The 19,326-nt window shown below is 45.4% G+C and overlaps 1 protein-coding gene across 2 annotated transcripts in view; it reads left to right on the top strand.

Annotated features, from left to right (window-relative positions):
* man2c1 (mannosidase, alpha, class 2C, member 1) overlaps positions 1-19,326 on the top strand; it is a 97,476-nt gene that overhangs the window by 1,326 nt on the left and 76,824 nt on the right. For both annotated transcript variants that reach the window (XM_070865131.1, XM_070865130.1), the window contains exons 2-7: positions 3,570-3,695; positions 4,084-4,207; positions 7,332-7,402; positions 9,077-9,254; positions 13,511-13,700; positions 16,890-16,996. In XM_070865131.1, coding sequence (XP_070721232.1) covers positions 3,570-3,695; positions 4,084-4,207; positions 7,332-7,402; positions 9,077-9,254; positions 13,511-13,700; positions 16,890-16,996 — 796 coding nt within the window. The remainder of the gene's footprint in view (positions 1-3,569; positions 3,696-4,083; positions 4,208-7,331; positions 7,403-9,076; positions 9,255-13,510; positions 13,701-16,889; positions 16,997-19,326) is intronic.

Here is a 19,326-nt window from a genome sequence, read left to right as displayed (position 1 = left end):
CACCCCTCCCCCCCCCACAAACACCCCCCCCTCCCCCCCCCACAAACACCCCCCCCCCCTCCCCCCCCCACAAACACCCCCCCCCCCTCCCCCCCCCCACAAACACCCCCCCCCCTCCCCCCCCCACAAACACCCACACCCTCCCCCCCCACAAACACCCACTCCCCACAAACACCCCCCTCCCCCCCCCCTCCCCCCCCCACAAACACCCCCCTCCCCCTCCCTCCCCCCCCACAAACACCCCCCTCCCCCTCCCTCCCCCCCCACAAACACCCCCCTCCCCCTCCCTCCCCCCCACAAACACCCCCTCCCCTCCCCTCCCCCACAAACACCCCCTCCCCTCCCTCCCCTCCCACAAACACCCCCCCCCTCCCCCCCCACAAACACCCCCTCCCCCTCCCTCCCCCCCACAAACACCCCCTCCCCTCCCCCCCCCACAAACACCCCCTCCCCCCTCCCCCCCCCCCCACAAACACCCCCTCCCCCCCCCACAAACACCCACACCCCTCCCCCCCCACAAACACCCACACCCCTCCCCCCCCACAAACACCCACACCCCTCCCCCCCCCACAAACACCCACACCCCTCCCCCCCCCACAAACACCCACACCCCTCCCCCCCCACAAACACCCACACCCCTCCCCCCCCCACAAACACCCACACCCCTCCCCCCCCCCACAAACACCCACACCCCTCCCCACAAACACCCACACCCCTCCCCCCCACAAACACCCACACCCCTCCCCCCCACAAACACCCACACCCCTCCCCCCCCCACAAACACACACCCCTCCCCCCCACAAACACCCCCCCCCCCCCACAGCTCTTTCCCCCTCCCCCCAGCTCCCCCCCCCCTTAAGCTCTCTCTCTCCCCCCCCCCCCCCCCCTTAGGCTCTCCACCCCCCCGCCCCGCCTTCATTCTGCTGCTTTCCTTCACATTTTTATTCATTCACGGAACGTGGTGTCACTGGCGAGGCCTGCATTTATTGTCCATCCCTAACCGCACTTGATACATTTTTGGTGTACAGTTTACAGATATTAGAAACTAAGATTTGGAATAGTTTCTGATCAACTGTAGGAATCACCAAGGAGATGTGCAATTAATAATAACAGTAGCACTTATTAATTGCACATCTCCTTGGTGATTCCTAACAGTAGCACTTCAGTGTCTAGAAACACATCCGTTTTCTTATCTTGCATAAACACTAACCTTAACCCCATTAGAGGAACTTGTCTACATTGCATCCATCACTTTGTGTAAACCCTGGCAGAATTCTCTCTGAAGGGGCTATCAATAAAACCGATGGAAAATTAATAGAAGGGAGCTCTCTCTGTATTCCAACCAATTACCTTACATGAACCTTGATCGAATTGTTCTTTAACAGCAAAAAGACTCCAGTGCATCTAGTTTGCCTTCTACCATCCAGTAGTCGCTTGACACGATAATAGAGTTATTGACAAATCATAACCATCAATCTCTTATCAATTTATCTACAACAGACCCAAACATGGGCTGATGAAACCCCCAGTGGTTGAGAGCTCGGGGCACCATAGGTCCAAGGTCATCTGTTCCTCCCATGCCATGCTACACTTACCACAGGTCATGTCTCAAATTACTTCTTAAAGATGCTGACAACATTGCAAAACTATATGTCCTCACCAGGCTGGCCATAGATGCCTCAGGACCTTGCTATTGTGCTTGCCCTATGTACTGAGCCATCAGGACGTGTTGGTTCCATATGCCACAAGACCCATTGTGCGGTTATTTTCTGTAGCTGTACATTGTTAGTCTCCGAGTCGGGATTCTCATATGCAATGCCACTACCTCATTTTTGGTTTTTGTGTCGTCTTTTCTCAACTGAGACCCATTCTCTGATAACACTGAACTTTAGCTACATGGTGCTAGAGCCCTGTCCATTGCCGCCTGAGTATTGTTACCCCATACTGGCCCCTCCTCATTACTTCAGTTACTGCGAATGCTGGAAATCTCAAATGAAAACAGAAAATGCTGGAAATACTCAGCAGGCCAGGCAACATCTGCGGAGAGAGAAACCGAGTTAATGTTTCAGCTTGATGACCTTTCGTCAGAACTCATTACTTCTGTTGGGCTTGGTGTTGTCCCAGATTAATATCTGACAACCTCCTTGCTCTGCGGGAGAGGAATCAACCACGCTTTAAGAAACTCCTCTATAAATAACAAGTCTAGAGCTATAGTCTCTAGAACTGCTTTGTATGAACCTTGAAAATAAATATCCTTGCGAAAGAAAGACTTGAATTTCTATAAGGCCTTTCAGGACCACCATACAGTGGTGTGTAGTCACTGTTGTAATGTGGGAAATGCAGCAGCCAATTTGCACACAGCAAGCTCCCACAAACAGCAATGTGATGATGACCAGATAATCTGATTTTGTTATGTTGACTGAGGGATAAATATTGGCCAGGACACCCACTGGGGATAACTCTACTGCTCTTTGACAATGTGCCACGGGATCTTTATGTCTACCTGAGAGAGCAGATGGTGCCTCGGTTTAACGTCTCATCCAAAAGACGGCATCTCCCGGCAGTGCAGCGCTCTCTCAATACTGCACCGGAGTGTCAGCATAGATTTTGTGCTCAAGTCCCTGGAGTGGGACTTGAACCCACAACCTTCTGACTCAGGTGAGAGTACTACCCACTGAGCCACAGCTGACAAAAAAGCATAATTCTAACCATCACCTGATTTAAAGTCTCTTGGCAAATACCCTTCAAGAGGCAAAGTACATTTGAAAGCATCAACTTTGAATAAGCAGTAGCAACAAATATCCTTCAAGGGGCTTGCTTGCACTGATCGATGCTTCTGTTTGTGAAGTCAGGTAAGGATTGAACTCCCTGTTCAGTGATGATAATTATACACTCTACCTGTATAATTATACATTCTACCCTACGCAAACTAGAGGTTATCCAAAACTCGACTGCCTGTGTCCTAACTCGCACCGAGTCCCGCTCACCTATCACCCCTGTGCTCGCTGACCTGCATTGGCTCCTGGTTAAGCAACGCCTCAAATTCAAAATTCTCATCCTTGTTTTCAAATCCCTCCATGGCCTCGCCCTTCCCTATCTCTGTAATCTCCAGCCCACCCCCGAGATGTCTGCGCTACTCTAATTCTGCCCTCCTGAGCATCTCTGCTTGTAGTCGCTCAACCATTGGTGGCCGTGCCTTCTGTTGCCTGAGTCCCAAGCTCTGGAACTCCCTGCCTAAACCTCTCCGCCTCTCTTTCCTCCAAAACGCTCTTGAAACCTACCTCTTTGACCTTAGTCACCTGCTAAATTTCTAGTTATGCAGCTTGGTGTCAAATTTTTATCTCATAATACTCCTGTGAAGCGCCTTGGGACGTTTCACTACGTTAAAGGCGCTATATAAATACAAGTTGTTGTATAATACGCAGGGTTAAGGCCAATTCAGCTGAGAGGTTGTCTTTCCTTAAACATATTGCAGTGTGATCATTGTAAGATTTGGATAAAATGCCCTGTAGGTGGCATTACTCTGTACAGCAGCAGCTGAAGAATTGTTGTCCTTGTGTCTCTTGCAGGCTGTTTGGTGCTCGCTGCCCCGTTGAATCACTCTCCTGTTTTCTGACACCATCACGCATCCCGTACGAGGAGGCAGTGAAAAGAGATTTTACAGCTGCTAAAGTTGGAGATTCCTTTGGTCCAACGTAAGTACAGATGGGAAAAGTAGACTGACTGACTGACTGACTTGAGGAATTTTTAGTTTGTTAAAAATATTCCAGGGCATATCAAGTATCCCAATTGTGAACATTGTAATACTCCACTTTAATGAAAGATTGTGTTAATGGGAACTTTGTCAGCACCTGTTCAGTTCAGTCCTATTAACTGACTAATTGGTGCCCAGGTTATGTTTTATTCAATCTTGTTAGCACTTTATTAATTACAAACCTTTTTTATTTTAAAATATCTCTTTTTTTCTTAGGATTGTTTTGTCTTGTGCTGGGGAACTGCAAGTTGAATGTAAAAGGGAATCCGTCCGTGGATTTAAACTAATTCTAGTTGTCACAGTTGTTAATTGTGTTTTTTTTACTGTAGATGGTGGACATCCTGGTTCAAGGTGACACTGACCATCCCGACAGATTGGAAAGGCAAAGAGGTGCACTTTGTGTGGGAGAGCGATGGGGAAGGAATGGTATGGCGCAATGACACGCCGGTCCAGGTACGCTGAATTCGCAAATTAGTGCTAATTAGTATAGAAAATAAACAAGAGTATTAAACCCCGTTGAAAGGGACTGTAATTATTTTTCAGTTAATAAACCTGCCCTCAAATGACTCTCGTGTGATTTTTGTCTAGTCCAGTGTTGTCTAATCGAAATTGCTGACTCGCCAGAGATGTGGTTACGTTGACACTGTTTTAGCCACATCCACTAACTTTAGTAGAAAACTACTTGCCTGCGCTCACACCATGCAGGTAAATGTACTACAGCTCAGATGTTCCCTGTACTATTTTTTTAGGTATGCGGGCCCTTTGACAGCCCTTTCAATATTTTGTGCATACGCAGTTATTTCAATTGAAAAGCCTTTGAGTGACCTGTGTTGGACCTCCACACAGCTGCGCAGTTTAGCAGGAATGTGGCTTCATCTGCATATTTATTGACCAAACACCTACCACCATTCAGTAATCAATGATGCAAAATGCTTGCAACAATTTAAAATACAACACACACTCTGCTATCCGTCTTGCCATTCTACCAACAAATGCACAGCAAGGTTAAACTTCAGATGCATGCACCGTGTGAATATGAGTATTGAGATCACATGCTCATCAACTGTGTCTATTACTCACTTCTTTATTTACAAACAGAAATGCAATTAGCCACATCTGGATTCCCAGTTCACCACGTGGCTGATCTATTGCACCATACTGGTCAAGCACAATCATCTTGTAAAGTAAGGACTCTTCCTGTCTTGTGCCACAAAGCCACGTGGTAAAACGAGATATTTAGTGGGCATAGTCCAGTGGAGAAAATCAATGGGCAGAAGTTGGCACAACGTATATATGTAAGACACTTTTCGTATGTCGTAAGGCTCTCGTAGACTTTTGAGGATCAGGATATGTTTGTAAAATTGGTCAAGTTTGGGTCTATTAGTTCATGTGTTTCAACCTGTGATGCACTATGAGCCACTAGCTAATTCTGCATGTAACAGAAGGGTCTTTTAACCTATTCAGTCATTTGTATATTCCGATGCTACAGCAAACACTTTTTTCTTATCTACATCTCGCCCAGCATGCCATTCTTGCCTTGTAGAACTTTATGGGGATGATCAGGTATCTAGAAACACATGGGAAGATTTTCACTCATTACTGTCTTAGTGACAATCTAAAAGAATTTATATAGTGCCTTTTCCGGATGTCTCAAAGCGCTTTACAGCCAATTATGTACTTTTTTTTGAAGTGCAGTCACTGTTGTAATGTGGGAAACATGATAGCCAATTTGCGCACAGCAAGCTCCCACAAACAGCAATGTGATAATGACCAGATAATCTGTTTTTTTGTTATGTTGATTGAGGGATAATTATTGGCCAGAACACTGGGGATAACTCGTCTGTGCTTCTTCGAAATAGTGTAATGAGATCTTTTACATCCACCTGAGAGAGCAGACGGGGCCTCGGTTTTACGTCTCAGCCGAAAGATGGCACCTCCGACAATGCAGCACTCCCTCAGCACTGCACTGGAGTGTCAGCCTAGATTTATGTGCTCAAGACCCTGGAGTGGAATTTGAACCCACAACCTTCTGACTCGGAGGCGAGGGTGACAAGAAGACTTCCTGTATTTGCCACTTCAGGTGAAATAATGGAGGTAGAAAGGAACAAATCAATAGTTTTGCTAGAAATAGTGACCAGAGGCAATGGTCCCCACTTATGTTGATGTTGCTGGCACATAGTTAAATGCTTCCTTCCACACTAGTGCTTCCGATATGTCTTCCTTTTTCCTCAACCGAGGATTCCCCTCTACCGTGGTTGACAGAGCCCTCGACCATGTCTGTCCCATTTCCTGCTCTTCTGCTCTCACCCCTTCCCCTCCCTCCCTGAACCACGATAGGGTTTCCCTTGTTCTCACCTTTCACCCCACCAGCCTCCATATTTAGCAGATCATCCTCTGCCACCTCCAGCGTGATCCCACCACCAAACACAACTTCCCCTCCCCTCCCCTTTCAGTATTCCGAAGGGACCGCTCCCTCCGCGACACCCTGGTCCATTCCACAGTCACTCCCAGCATCCCCTCCCCTTCCCACGGCACCTTCCCGTGTAAGCGCAGGAGATGCAACAACTGCCCTTTTACCTCCTCCCTTCCCACTATCCAGGGCCCCAAACACTCCTTCCAGGTGAAACAGCGATTTACTTGTACTTCCTTCAATTTAGTATACTGTATTTGCTGCTCACGATGTGGTCTCCTCTACATTGGGGAGACCAAACACAGATTGGGTGACCGCTTTGTGGAACACCTCCGTTCAGTCCGTAAGCTTGACCCCTGAGCTTCCGGTTGCCTATCCCTTCGCTCCACTCCCACTCAGACCTCTTGGTCCTCAGCCTCTTACGCTGTACCACGTGAGCGCAACACAAGCTCGAGGAATAGCACCGTATCTTTCGATTAGGCACTTTACAGCCTTCTGGACTCAATATCGCGTTCAACAATTTCAGACTAGAACCTCCGCCCATATATTTTCACATGGTAGCTGTTGATGTTTCTGCCATTCCCATTTACACCTCTTCTAGACTCATATTTTGTTTCTTTATCTGTCCACTTCCATCTTCCTTTGCTTTGTACAATTATACTTTTGTCATTTAATCTCTCTTGCTTTCTACCCTGTCACAGACCTTCCCTTTTGTTCCTTTCCTCCCTTCCCACCCATCCCAGCCCCTGCACTTGCTTAAAATCTGTTACATCTCTAACTTTTTCCAGTTCTGATGAAAGGTCATCTACTTGAAATGTTAACTCGGTTTCTCTCTTCACAGATGCTGCCTGACCTGCTGAGTACTTCCAGCACTTTGTTTTTATTTTAAATAGCTTCCTTTGTTGTGTATTATAATATGACAGGATATCTGGGATGGATGGTATATGATAAAGTATAGAATCAACACTGGAATAACATCATATACAGTTACAGAGCAAATGCTGTAACTAGCTGTTTAACCATTGTCCTGCTGATGGTGAACTCTGTAGAGTTACACAGCAAAGTCTGGGCATTGGATCTGTTCAAAAGTCTAAATAATAAGTAAAGGCGAATCAGCCTCATTTAAAACGTATTGTTTTAATCTTCTAAACTTAATTATGGCTTCAGGGACTGACCAAAGAAGGGGAGAAGATCAACTATATCCTGACAGAGAATCTCACAGATGAAGAACCTCACAGGTCAGCATTCTTATCCATTCAGCTTCGGGCTATTGTATACTCCATGAATATATATCCTTCCGACATCACTAACAAACATACACTACAAGATGGCTCGAATACAGAAATTTGTAATGTGACTTTGCCACATGACCCTTTTATTGTATTTACATCAGTAGTCTACTGGGGGAGCTCTATTTCACTTGGTTCTCTGGTGATTGGTTTCAATGTATCCTCTAATAAAGTGCATCTCGGAGCACAAGGGTAATTCTCTTGGGTAAGTACGGTAACTAATAGACTCTTACCCACCGAATTCCTTCATTATCTCCATTTTGTTTTTCAAAATTATGGATTTAAAAAAAAACTCTCTGCCTCTCTATGTCTTCCTGTTCTCGCTGTGTTAATATTGGCATCTTTTACTCAGTAGCGGGCTTAATTTTGACCTTGCTACGAGAATGTAATGAACATCACTTTGCTGCCAATTGCTTATGTTTGTGTTTTTTTGAGCACAACCATGGCATTATCTTAATACTTTAGGAAGCATTCTGTAGGAAAAAATCTTGGCTTCTTGATATCCCAAGTTAGGGACCATTTTAGTATGTATAGTTTAGCTATTTCAGGTGATGTTTGTTATAAAAACTACCCTTCAGCATTGGCACATGAGTTAGATGCAGTCTGAGTGGTATGCTGGTAATGGTTATTTCCCCCTCAAATCGGGAATTGGGAAGCTAATTTTGTTCATCTTGACCAGGTTGTCTAAGTGAAGGAGGGCAAGTGGCTGGAGGGAGATGCAGTGAGAGGATGATCTTTGTGCTATGCTCATATCCTAGAATTATGTCATTTAATAAATGGTATGCTTGCTATCCAAGGACATGTCTACATGCTGGTCTTTCTCCTCTCGACTTGACACTCCTGCTGGCCTCCCACATTCTACCCGACATAAACTAGAGGTGATCCAAAACTCGGCTGCCATTGTCCTAACTTGCACCAAGTCCCGCTCACCCATCACCCCTGTGCTCGCTGACCTACATCGGCTCCGGTTAAGCAATGCCTCGATTTCCAAATTCTCATCCTTATTTTCTAATCCCTCCATGGCCTCGCCCCTCCCTATTTCTGTAATCTCCTCCAGCCCCACAACCCCTCCCCCACCCCCAAAGATGTCTGCGCTCCTCTAATTCTGCCCTCTTGAGCATCCCTGATTATAATCACTCAACCATTGGTGGCCGTGCTTTCTGTTGCCTGGGCCGAAAGCTCTGGAACTCCCTCCCTAAACCCCTCCACCTCTCTACCTCTCTTTCATAGAAATATAGAAAATAGGAGCAGTAGTAGGCCATTCGGCCCTTTGAGCCTGCACCGCCATTCAATATGATCATGGCTGATCCTCTATCTCACCATATTTCTGCTTTTCCCCCATACCCCTTGATGCTTTTTGAAGCCTTATCCTCCTTCAAAACGCTCCTTAAAACCTACCTCTTTGACCAAGCTTTTGGTCACCAGCGCTAATTTCTACTTATGCAGCTCAGTATCTCTCAATACTCCTGTGAAGCGCCTTGGGACGTTTAATTAAGTTAAAGGCGCTATATAAATGTAAGTTGCTGCTGTTGTAGTATCTGAGATGGTTGTAGTTGGCCAACTTTGCTGGAGGAGGAAACACACTTATCGCAGGCACGTGTGTTTTTTTTTTACTCTCTGTAGCTTGGAGCTGTACGTGGAGCTGGCGTGCAATGGCTTGTTTGGAGCAGGCCAGGGCTCCATGATTTCACCCCCTGACCCATACCGCAAGTTCACTCTGCACAAGGCCGAGCTGGTCGTCTTCAACAGGGACGTTCATGAACTGCTGATTGACTTTGAGATCCTCTCCGATATGGCGAAGGTATGGCCGTGTGTCTGAATATCTGATCTTTCGGGGTAGGAAAGGGCAAGTGAAGCACTCTGAGATCGATCATGGGCTCACGCTGCCTCTGAACTTGGTCCAATAGGTTGGAGATGGAGGTTAGAGAGCCACTGTTGAGGTTATTTTTGGGGATGCTGGAACTGTTTGCTCTGTTGAAAAACTAGATGATCACTTTGCTTTCCTTTTTAAGGTTAAAAATCTTATCAACTGTGAAGTGTAAAATTAATCACTTTTTAATGTAGAAATTCCAAACCTTCCAGGATAGTAAGCCCTCAGTCCCTGCTGGGAATGTACCTCGAATAAGTGCAGGCTTTGGGAGCAGTGTTTGGAAAGAATGTGCACAATCTAAATTGTTGCCTTTAGCCCTGACCGAAATGATCCCATTCAGATTGCAGCATCCGCAGTGTATTTTGCTTTTGAAATGATCCCTTGGTCAGGAAGACTGGGTTTGACTTTTTTTGCATCTTTTTAATCCAAGGAATTTTTTTTACCCCAGTTAAAAAAAGCAACAAAAAACATGGTGTCACCTGTGGCTCTGAGTCAGAAGGTTGTGGGTTCAAGTCCCCCTCCAAAATCTTCAGCACAGAATCTAGGCTGACAACTCGGTGCTGTCGGAGTTGCCGTCTTTCAGATGCGGCAATAACTGAGGTCCCATCTGCCTTCTTGGGTGGATGTAAAATATCCCATTTCGAAGAAGAACAAGGGAGTTTATGGCCATTATTTATCCCTTAACCAACATCACTTAAGCAGATTATCTGGTCATTATCACATTGCTGTTGTGGGAGCGTGCTGTGTGTAAATTGACTGCTGTGTATCATTACAACAGTGACTACACTTCAAAAAGTACTTCACTGGCTGTAAAGCACTTTGGGACATCCTGAGGTCGTGAAAGGCACTATCGAAATGCAAGTCTTTTCTTTCTATTTTTATACCACCTTTCATAACCTTGGGGTGTCTCGACATGCTTCACAGCCAAATAAAATACTTCGCAAGTGTTTTACTGTTGTAATGTAGGGAAACACGGCAGCCAATTTGCACACAGCAGGGTTCCGCAAACAGCAATGAGATAAATAACCAGAGAATCTGTTGATTATCTCCGTAACATTGCCCCTGCCTCCGCCCCTGCCTCCTCATCTGCTGCTGAAACCCTCATCCATGCCGTTGTTACCTCTAGACTTGACTGCTCCAACGCACTCCTGGCTGGCCTCCCACATTGTACCTTATGTAAGCTTGAGGTCATCCAAATCTTGGCAGCCCGCGTACTAACTCGCAACAAGTCCCGCTCACCTATCACCCCCTGTGCTCGCTGACCTACCCGGTTAAGCAACGTCTCAATTTCAAAATTCTCATCCTTGTTTACAAATCCCTCCATGGCTTCGCCTCTCCCTATCTCTGTAATCTCCTCCAGCCCGACAAACCCCTCCCCCCCCCCCCAAGATGTTTGCGCTCCTCTAATTCTGCTGTCTTGAGCGACCCTGATTATAACTTCTCAACCATTGGTGACCGTGCTTTCTGTTGCCTGGCCCCCAAGCTCTGGAACTCCCTCCCTAAACCTCTCTACCTCTCTTTCCTCCTTTAAGACGCTTCTTAAAACCTACCTCTTTGACCAAGCTTTTGGTCACCTGCGCTAATTTCTACATATGCGGCTCAGTGTTAAATTTTTATTGCAGAATACTCCTGTGAAGCGCCTTGGGACGTTTCACTATGTTAAAAGCGTTATATAAATACAAGTTGTTGTTGTTAGGGTATTGAGGGATATGGAGAAAAGGCCAAAAAGATGTAATAGTGGTTCAGATTGAATGGCAGAGCAGACCCGAGAGGCTGACCCTCATCTACCGTAATTTCTTCTTACGTGGCTCGGCGTCAAATTTATTTGTTTCGTTTTAAAAACATAAGACATAAGAAATAGGAGCAGGAGTCAGCCATGTGGCCCCTCGAGCCTGCTCCGCCATTCAATAAGATCATGGCTGATCTGATCTTGGCCTCAACTCCACTTCCCCGCCCGCTCCCCATAACCCTTGACTTGCTTATCATTCAAAAATCTGTCTATCTCCACCTTAAATATATTCAATGACCCAGCCTCCACAGTTCCCTGGGGTAAAGAATGCCAAAGATTCACGACCCTCAGAAGAAATTCTTCCTCATTTCAGTTTTAAATGGACGACCTCTTATTCTGAAACTATGCCTCCTAGTTCTAGATTCCTTCATGAAGGGAAACGTTCTCTCTGCATCTACCCTGTCAAGCCCCCTCAGAATCTTATATGTTTCAATAAGATTACCTCTCATTCTTCTAAACTCCAATGAGTATAAGCGCAACCTTTCATCTGACAACCGCTTCATCTCCGGAATCAACCTCTGAACTGCCTCCAATGCAAGTATATCCTTCCTCAATTAAGGAGACCAAAACTGTACGCAGTACTCCAGTTGTGGTCTCACCAACGCCCTGTACAGTTGGAGCAGGACTTTCCTACTTTTATACTCCATCCCCCTTGCAATAAAGGCCACATTCCATTTGCCTTCCTGATTACTTGCTGTACCTGCATGATAACTTTTTGTGTTTCATGTACAAGAACCGCCAGATAACTCTGTACCGCAGCATTTTGTAATCTCTCCATTTAAATAATAATTTGCTTTTTTATTTTTCCTACCAAAATGGATAACCTCACATTTTCCCACATTATACTCCATCTGCCAAACTTTTTCCCATCAGAGCCTATCTGTATCCCTTTGCGGATTCTTTGTGTCCTCCTCACAACTTGCTTTCCCACCTATCTTTGTATCATCAGAAAATTTGACTACGTTACATGCGGACCCTTCATCCAAGTCATTAATATAAATTGTAAATAGTTGAGGCCTGTGGCACCCCACTAGTTACAGTTTGCCAACCTGAAAATGACCCATTGATCCCGACTCTGTTTTCTGTTCGTTAGCCAATCCTCTATCCATGTTAATATATTACCCCCAACCCCGTGAACTTTTATCTTGTGCAGTAACCTTTTATGTGGCACCTCACCAAATGCTTTCTGGATATCCAAATACACCACATCCACTGGTTCCCCCTTATCCACCCTGCTCATTGCATCCTCAAAGAGCTCCAGCAAATTTGTCAAACATGATTTCCCTTTCATAAAACCATGCTGACTCTGCTTGACTGCATTATGCTTTTCTAAATGTCCTGCTACTACTTCCTTAATGATGGACTCCAGCATTTTCCCAATGACCGATGTTAGGCGAACTGGTCGATAGTTTCCTGCTTTCTGTCTCCCTCCTTTCTTAAATAGGTCCTGTGAACCGCCTTGGGACGTTTTACTACGTTAAAGGTGCTATATAAATACAAGTTGTTGTTTCTGGGAGAAAAGTTTCAAAACGGAAAGGAAAAATGATTATTTTGCAAAAATGGCAATCAGAGAGTAATGTTCAATAAGATTGAGCAAATGTTATTTTTTTAGATGAAAAAAATGCAATGCCTATGTTTATTGTGGTTTCAAAATACTGGAGAATGCACTCAAAAATACTATAAAAATCAACTTCTTCCGGGGTACAAACTACAGTTCTCATGAAAATAAATCTTGTGCTTTTAATACTTGTATTTATTTGCCTTCAGGCTTTTGTACAGTTATAATAAGAAAACAAACTGGAAATATTGGAAATTTGAATAAAAAAAACCCAGAACTTTAACCCAGAAATCCAACGGCATTTTCTCTTTACAAATTCCATCTAACCTGCTGTGTGTTTCCGCCCTTCTGCTCCCATTTAATACACGTATGCTTATTTTCTTCCTTGAATAGGACTGGAGGAATGCCAGTATCGCTGCAGACTTAGCTATACATACATGTCCCACTGCACTTTCAGTGCAACTCCTTGCTTTTACACACGTCACTGGCTCATTTTGCAGACTATTTGTGACTGTCGAGTTTTATTTTGAAATGTGCGTCAGTTTTGTCTGAGGTAGCATTTTGCTTATCATGTCTCTCACCAGCTGGTTTCAGAACATTATCAAGGACAAATGACAACCTGTTGCAATCCATCAAGGGTGGTGTCAGGTGTAGGGAGACCTGTGAAAGGGAATTAAATACCTTGAAAGAGGGAGTGTCACTTTCGATAAGTCTGCACACACAGCTTCTACCTGAACACGTTCTGTGGACATACCATTGATTTCAACAGTAACATGTTAGAGTCATACAGCTTTCTCTATTAATATCTATTTGTTCCCTCTTTTCCTTCCCTTCCCCCAGCTCCTTGGCAACGACAATCAGCGTAGCTATCAAGCATTGTACACTGCCAATAAGATGGTGAATGCCTGTGACGTTGCAGACCCGAGCACCTTCTCAGAAGTTCGCCAATTGGCCAGCGCCTTTCTTCAGCAGCAGAATGGCGAGAGTCAGCACACAGTGCATGCAATGGGGCACTGCCACATTGATACAGGTCAGAGCAGATTTTGCATGATGTCACTGAGAGTAACAGAGCTTACAATTAAATGTAAATAATGCTTATAAAATGTGCCCCTTTGCGTTCACAATTTTATATAATTTTTATCCCTCTGATATTATAGCCTTATACTCACTCCTGGGTATTCATTATTCTATAGTTCAAGCCCCACTCCAGAGACTTGAGCACAAAAAAAAATCTCGGCTGACACTCCATTGGAGTGCTGCACTGTTGGAGGTGCCGTCTTTCGGATGAGACGTGAAACCGAGGCCCCGTCTTCTCCCTCAGGTGGACATAAAATATCGAAAAAGAGCAGGGGAGTTATCCCCAGTATCCTGGTCAATATTTATCCCTCAATTAACATCACTAAAACAGATTATCTGGTCATTATCACATTGCTGTTTGTGGAAGCTTGTTGTGCGCAAACTGGCTGCCATATTTCCCACGTTACAACAGTGCTACACTTCAAAGAGTACTTAATTGGCTGTAAAGCGCTTTGGGACATCGTGTTTGTGAAAGGCGCTATATAAATGCAAGTCTTTTCTTTATCTAAACCCTTGACTGGTCTACAGCCTGCAACACATCCCAAGTATTTAGTGTTCTGTATGTAAGCTATCAGAATACTTCAATTAGTTTACAACCTGTAACTTAATCTCTGATGCACAATGTATATTCTGCAGGTAAAGATTGTGTCACTCCACTGCTGTCATGCAATCTGACTAATTAAAAATCCAATCTAGCAGTTTGGATGATCTATATAGGAATAATGAATACCTGGGGTAAGTTACAGGATATTTAATTGAGAGGATTATATGACTGGTAATGTAGAAGGGTAGAAATCACTGCTGGTGCGGAGAATTGTTCAACACCAGCGTGAGGCACAGAATCGGGCCTGCAGTGTTATAGCCCTTTCTCCAACCCATGCTTGTAGCGAGTGAGGCTCTAAGACTGATGCCAGCCGTGGCTCAGTAGTAGCATGCTCACCTGAGGCAGAAGGTTGTGCGTTGAAGTCCCACTCCAGAGTCTTGAGCCCGTAAGGTTGTGAGTTGAAGTCCCACTCCAGAGTCTTGAGCCCGTAATTTTGGCTGGCACTTCAGTGCACTGTCGCAGGTGCCATCTTTCGAATGAGACGTTAAACAGAGGCCCTGTCTGCCCTCTCAAATGGACGTAAAAGATCTTGTGTCACTATTACGAAGAAGAGCAGGGGAGTTCTTCCGGTCTCCTGCCAATATTTAACACTCAACCAGCACCTAAAGACAGATTATCTGGTTATTATCTCATTGCTGATTTTGGGACCTTGCTGTGCACAATTTGCTGCCACATTTCCAACATTGCAACAGTGATTACACTTCAAAGAGTACTTCATTGGCTATGAAGCATTTTGGGTCAGCCCTTGTATTGCAAAAGGCAGTATAGCAATAGAAGTAGGCAGTTCGTCTTGCATCTCTCCCGATCACCTGCCATGGCTTCTCTTTCTGCCCCCGCATCGTTACCTCTGGTGTCCCCCAAGGATCTATCTTTGGTCCCCTCCAATTTCTCATTTACATGTTGCCCCTTGGCGACATCATCTGAAAACACAGCCTCAGTTTCCACATGACAGCTCTACCTCAATACCACTGCTCTTGACCCCTCCACGGTCTCTAAAATTGTCAGACTGTTTGTCCGACATCCAGTTCTGGATGAGAAATTTTCTCCAATTGAATATTGGGAAGACCGAAGCCATTGTCTTTTGTCCCCGCCACAAACTCCGTTCCCTAGCTACTGACTCCATCCCTCTTCCCAACTTCTGTCTGAGGCTGAACCAGGCTGTTCGCAACCTTGGTGTCACATTTGACCCTGAAATGAGCTTCCGACCACATATCCGTAGCATAACTAAGACCGTTTATTTCCACCTCAGTAACATCGCCCGATTCCTCCCCCGCCTCAGCTCATCTGCTCCTCATCCATGCCTTTGTTACCTCTTGACTACTCCAACGGACTCCTGGCTCGCCTCCCACATTCTACCCTACGTAAGCTAGAGGTGATCCAAAACTCGGCTGCCTGTCTCCTAACTCGCACCAAGTCCTGCTCACCCATCACCCCCATACTCGCTGACCTATATTGGCTCCTGCTTCAGCAATGCCTTGATTTCAAAATTCTCCTCCTTATTTTCAAATCCCTCCATGGCCTTGCCTCTCTGTAATCTCCTCCAGAGCCACATTCCGCCCCCCCCCCCCCCCCCCCCGAGATGTCTGCGCTCCTCTAATTCTGCCCTTTTGAGCATCCCTGATTATAATCACTCCACCATTGGTGGCCGTGCCTTCTGTTGCCTGGGCACCAAGCTCTGGAACTCCCTGCCTCAACCTCTCCGCCTCTCTACCTCTCTTTCCTCCTTCAAGAAGCTCCTTAAAACCTACCTCTTTGACCAAGCGGTCACCTGCACTAATTTCTACTTATGCGGCTCGGTGTCAAATTGTTTTATCTCCTAATACTCCTGTGAAGTGCCTTGGGACGTTGAACTATGTTAAAGGCGCTATATAAATACAAGTTGTTGTTGAGATTTATTTCCATTGAAGTAAATGGAAATATAAATAGGGAAATGTGAAACGGACGATTTGTTACCATCCATTTAACAGTATCGCACAATGTCAAAATCTAACTCATAGCATGTTACAGTACAGAAGGAGGCCTTTCGACCCATCGTGCCTGTGCCAGTGGGGCCTCTTTAGGCCATTAAATAAATGAATGGACAGCAGCTCTGTATCCTTTGTTCCTTGTCCTGCTAGACTGCACATGTTGCTTTTACTCCCTTGAATATGGAAGTTTAAGGGGTGATCTAATTGGTAGAGAGAGAGAAACTATCTCCTCTGGTGGTGGAGTCTAGAACAAGGAGACGTAACCTTAAAATTACAGCTAGGCTGTCAAGATGATGTCAGGATGCATACATTCACACACAGGATAGTAGAAATCTGGAACTCGACCCCAAAAAGCTGACGAGGCTGGGGTCAATTGAAAATGTCAATCGATTTTTGTTGGAGAAGGGTACTAAGGGTTATGGAACCAAGGGCGGGTAAATGGAGTTGTGATACTGATTAGCCATATTGAATTGAATGGAGAAGAAGGCTTGAGGGGCTGCATGGCCTCCTCCTATTCCTATGAACTCGGTATGATTGCATTTAGTATTTTAAAAGCTTTTTTGTTAAACAGCCTGGCTGTGGCCATATGAAGAGACTATTCGAAAGTGTGCTCGAAGCTGGGTATCTGCAGTGCGCCTGATGGAGAAAAACCCAAAATTCATCTTTACTTGCTCGCAGGTAAGATGGGTGTCGGTGGCCCCACCCCCTCACGGCCACTCTGTAATCAGCAAGTTTAAGTGGGTGATATAAGTGGATAATTATCCAACGTTGCCTTCAGAACAAAGCAGAAACCCCAGTCGAATTCCACCGTGGCCCCAGGCTAGTGTCTGAACCTGTGTGACTCTTTTTTGCATCTATTGATGTGATGGCGGGGTGTTGCATAGGATCGTAGAGGTGTTTAAGATGATTAAAGGATTTGATAGGGGAGATAGACAAACTATTTCCTCTGGTGGGAGCTACCAGTCCTGGCCACGCTGATGGGGAGGCACAAGTAAGGTGCTTCCCAGCAGCATGGTAGGGGATGTTACTCTAGGCCCCTCTGGTATACCTCCTGAAGAGCTGAGTTTATAGCAAGGTCGTTCAGGGCAGAGACAAGTTCAACTGCACCTTCATGGCCAGGTATGTTAAAAGAAATAGGGAGAAATAACATCTTCAATAAAAAATCTCCGGGAGCGACTGGTCAGCCCGAACATTTGTTGTAATCTGTCTCCTAATGTGGGGCATTATGGCTTAGCCCTTACAGCCTGAATTATAGACATGTGAGGTGGTGGACAGCTACGATCGTCCTGCTCAGTCAATAGAACAGAACCGATGTGAATGTGAACACCGCAGAATTTTCAGATTTTGTTACTTTTGCGGAATCCGCCAATCCGGCAGCTCCACGAGAATAGTAAATTGGGTTTAATGCATCGATTCAAAGTTGAATGTAATAATTCAAATTCATAAAGGCTTATTTAAAATAGGCATTGTATCTAACCTTGGAAATATATATCTTTTTAATTATCATTTTCATCCAGACATTATGATTTTTCCCCAAATTTAGACCTCTACCACTGCTGTTTAAGAGAGTGGGCTGGTGACTCCTCCCCTGGCCATTCCTGATGTAATTAGCCCCTTGTATCGCAGGAATGACTTCAGTTGAGTGATGTTCCCATGCAGGCTGCTCTCCGGCTTTTACAATTGTAGCTACTGCTCATGCACAAAGATTTGAATGGGTCGCACAGGCTGCACTGCAGCTTATGGCGGACGTTGCAGTTGGCTTGTCCTCTCAGATTTCATTCCTCTCCCTTGGAAGCTGCCTTGCATTTCTTCAATGTGTCCTTCTAAAGGCCTCACTGAGATTAGGAAGTTGCACTGGTGCACCAACACTCTACCCCACCCACATTGTTCCCTTTGTCCCTCTCTCTTTCTCCATCTCTCGTGAAAGCTTTAACTTGTGCTGATGTACACTTACCTCTCCCCGGTGCACATTCTTCATGTTTGAGCCTGGGCAGTGAATATTGGTGGACAGTTAGGATGAGGGCAGCTCATAGAACTTACTGCACAAAAGGAGGCCCTTTGGCCCATCATGGCTTTGCTCATACTAGCTCTTGAATTGGAGATGTTGGGGGTGAAATTGGTCTTCAGCAATAGCTCAGAACGGGGATAGCAAGTCGGCAGCCCGTTTTACACCCACTGATGATTTTCCTTCCTCATTGACTTCAATGGCCTCATTTACATGCTGTTTTGTTGTAGACATTATCCGCTGACGTAGGATCACTTTTGATGATGCCTATTGGCTCCACCTCGCCAGCTCCCACCCTAGATTCCGTGACTCTTTAACTTTAGTGTTCGGTTTGACTTGAAATTGAAACCACACATCCAGTCGATCACCAAGACCACACACTTCCATTTCTGCATCATTGCCTCCCATTGCCCCCTATCTCATCTGCACCCATTGCCAAAATCGCGATCCATGCCTTCATTACCTGAATCTTTAACTTCTCAAACGCTCTTCTCGTCAGCCTTCTAATCTCAACCCTGCTCAAACTTCATGTTGTACCAAACTCCACCGCTTGTATCTGGTCCCACTGGGAAATCACCTCTGCATCTCCTGACTTCCAATGCACTGAATCAAATATCCTCGCCCTTATTTAAGAATCCCTCTGTGGCCTCCCAACAACCCAACTCTTGCCTTTGTCCAATATGCAACGCCGTCGCTTCAACTCCCATCACCTCCAATGTTTCTCACTTGGTGGTGCAATGCTTTCAGCTATCCAGGTCCTACGCTCTGCTTCTTACTCCTTTAATCGTTTCTCCTTGCAACCTCCCTCTCTGCCTTTTGAAAGTCTCTCTCAATTCTTCTACTGTTTTCTCCTCTGTGAACTGCCTTACTATTGCATTTGTAAAGCACCATTAATGTACGTTGGTGCTCTGGTACGTAGTTTCTGGTGCTTGCCACTGAGGTGCACTGTTCACCAGCTTCCTCGTTTGCCATATATTATTGTAGCCTGCACTTTCAGCCACTG

The sequence above is a fragment of the Pristiophorus japonicus genome, chromosome 21 (genome assembly GCF_044704955.1).
Source record: "Pristiophorus japonicus isolate sPriJap1 chromosome 21, sPriJap1.hap1, whole genome shotgun sequence".
Lineage (NCBI taxonomy): Eukaryota > Metazoa > Chordata > Chondrichthyes > Pristiophoridae > Pristiophorus > Pristiophorus japonicus.
This window is presented reverse-complemented; position numbering and strand designations above follow the sequence as displayed.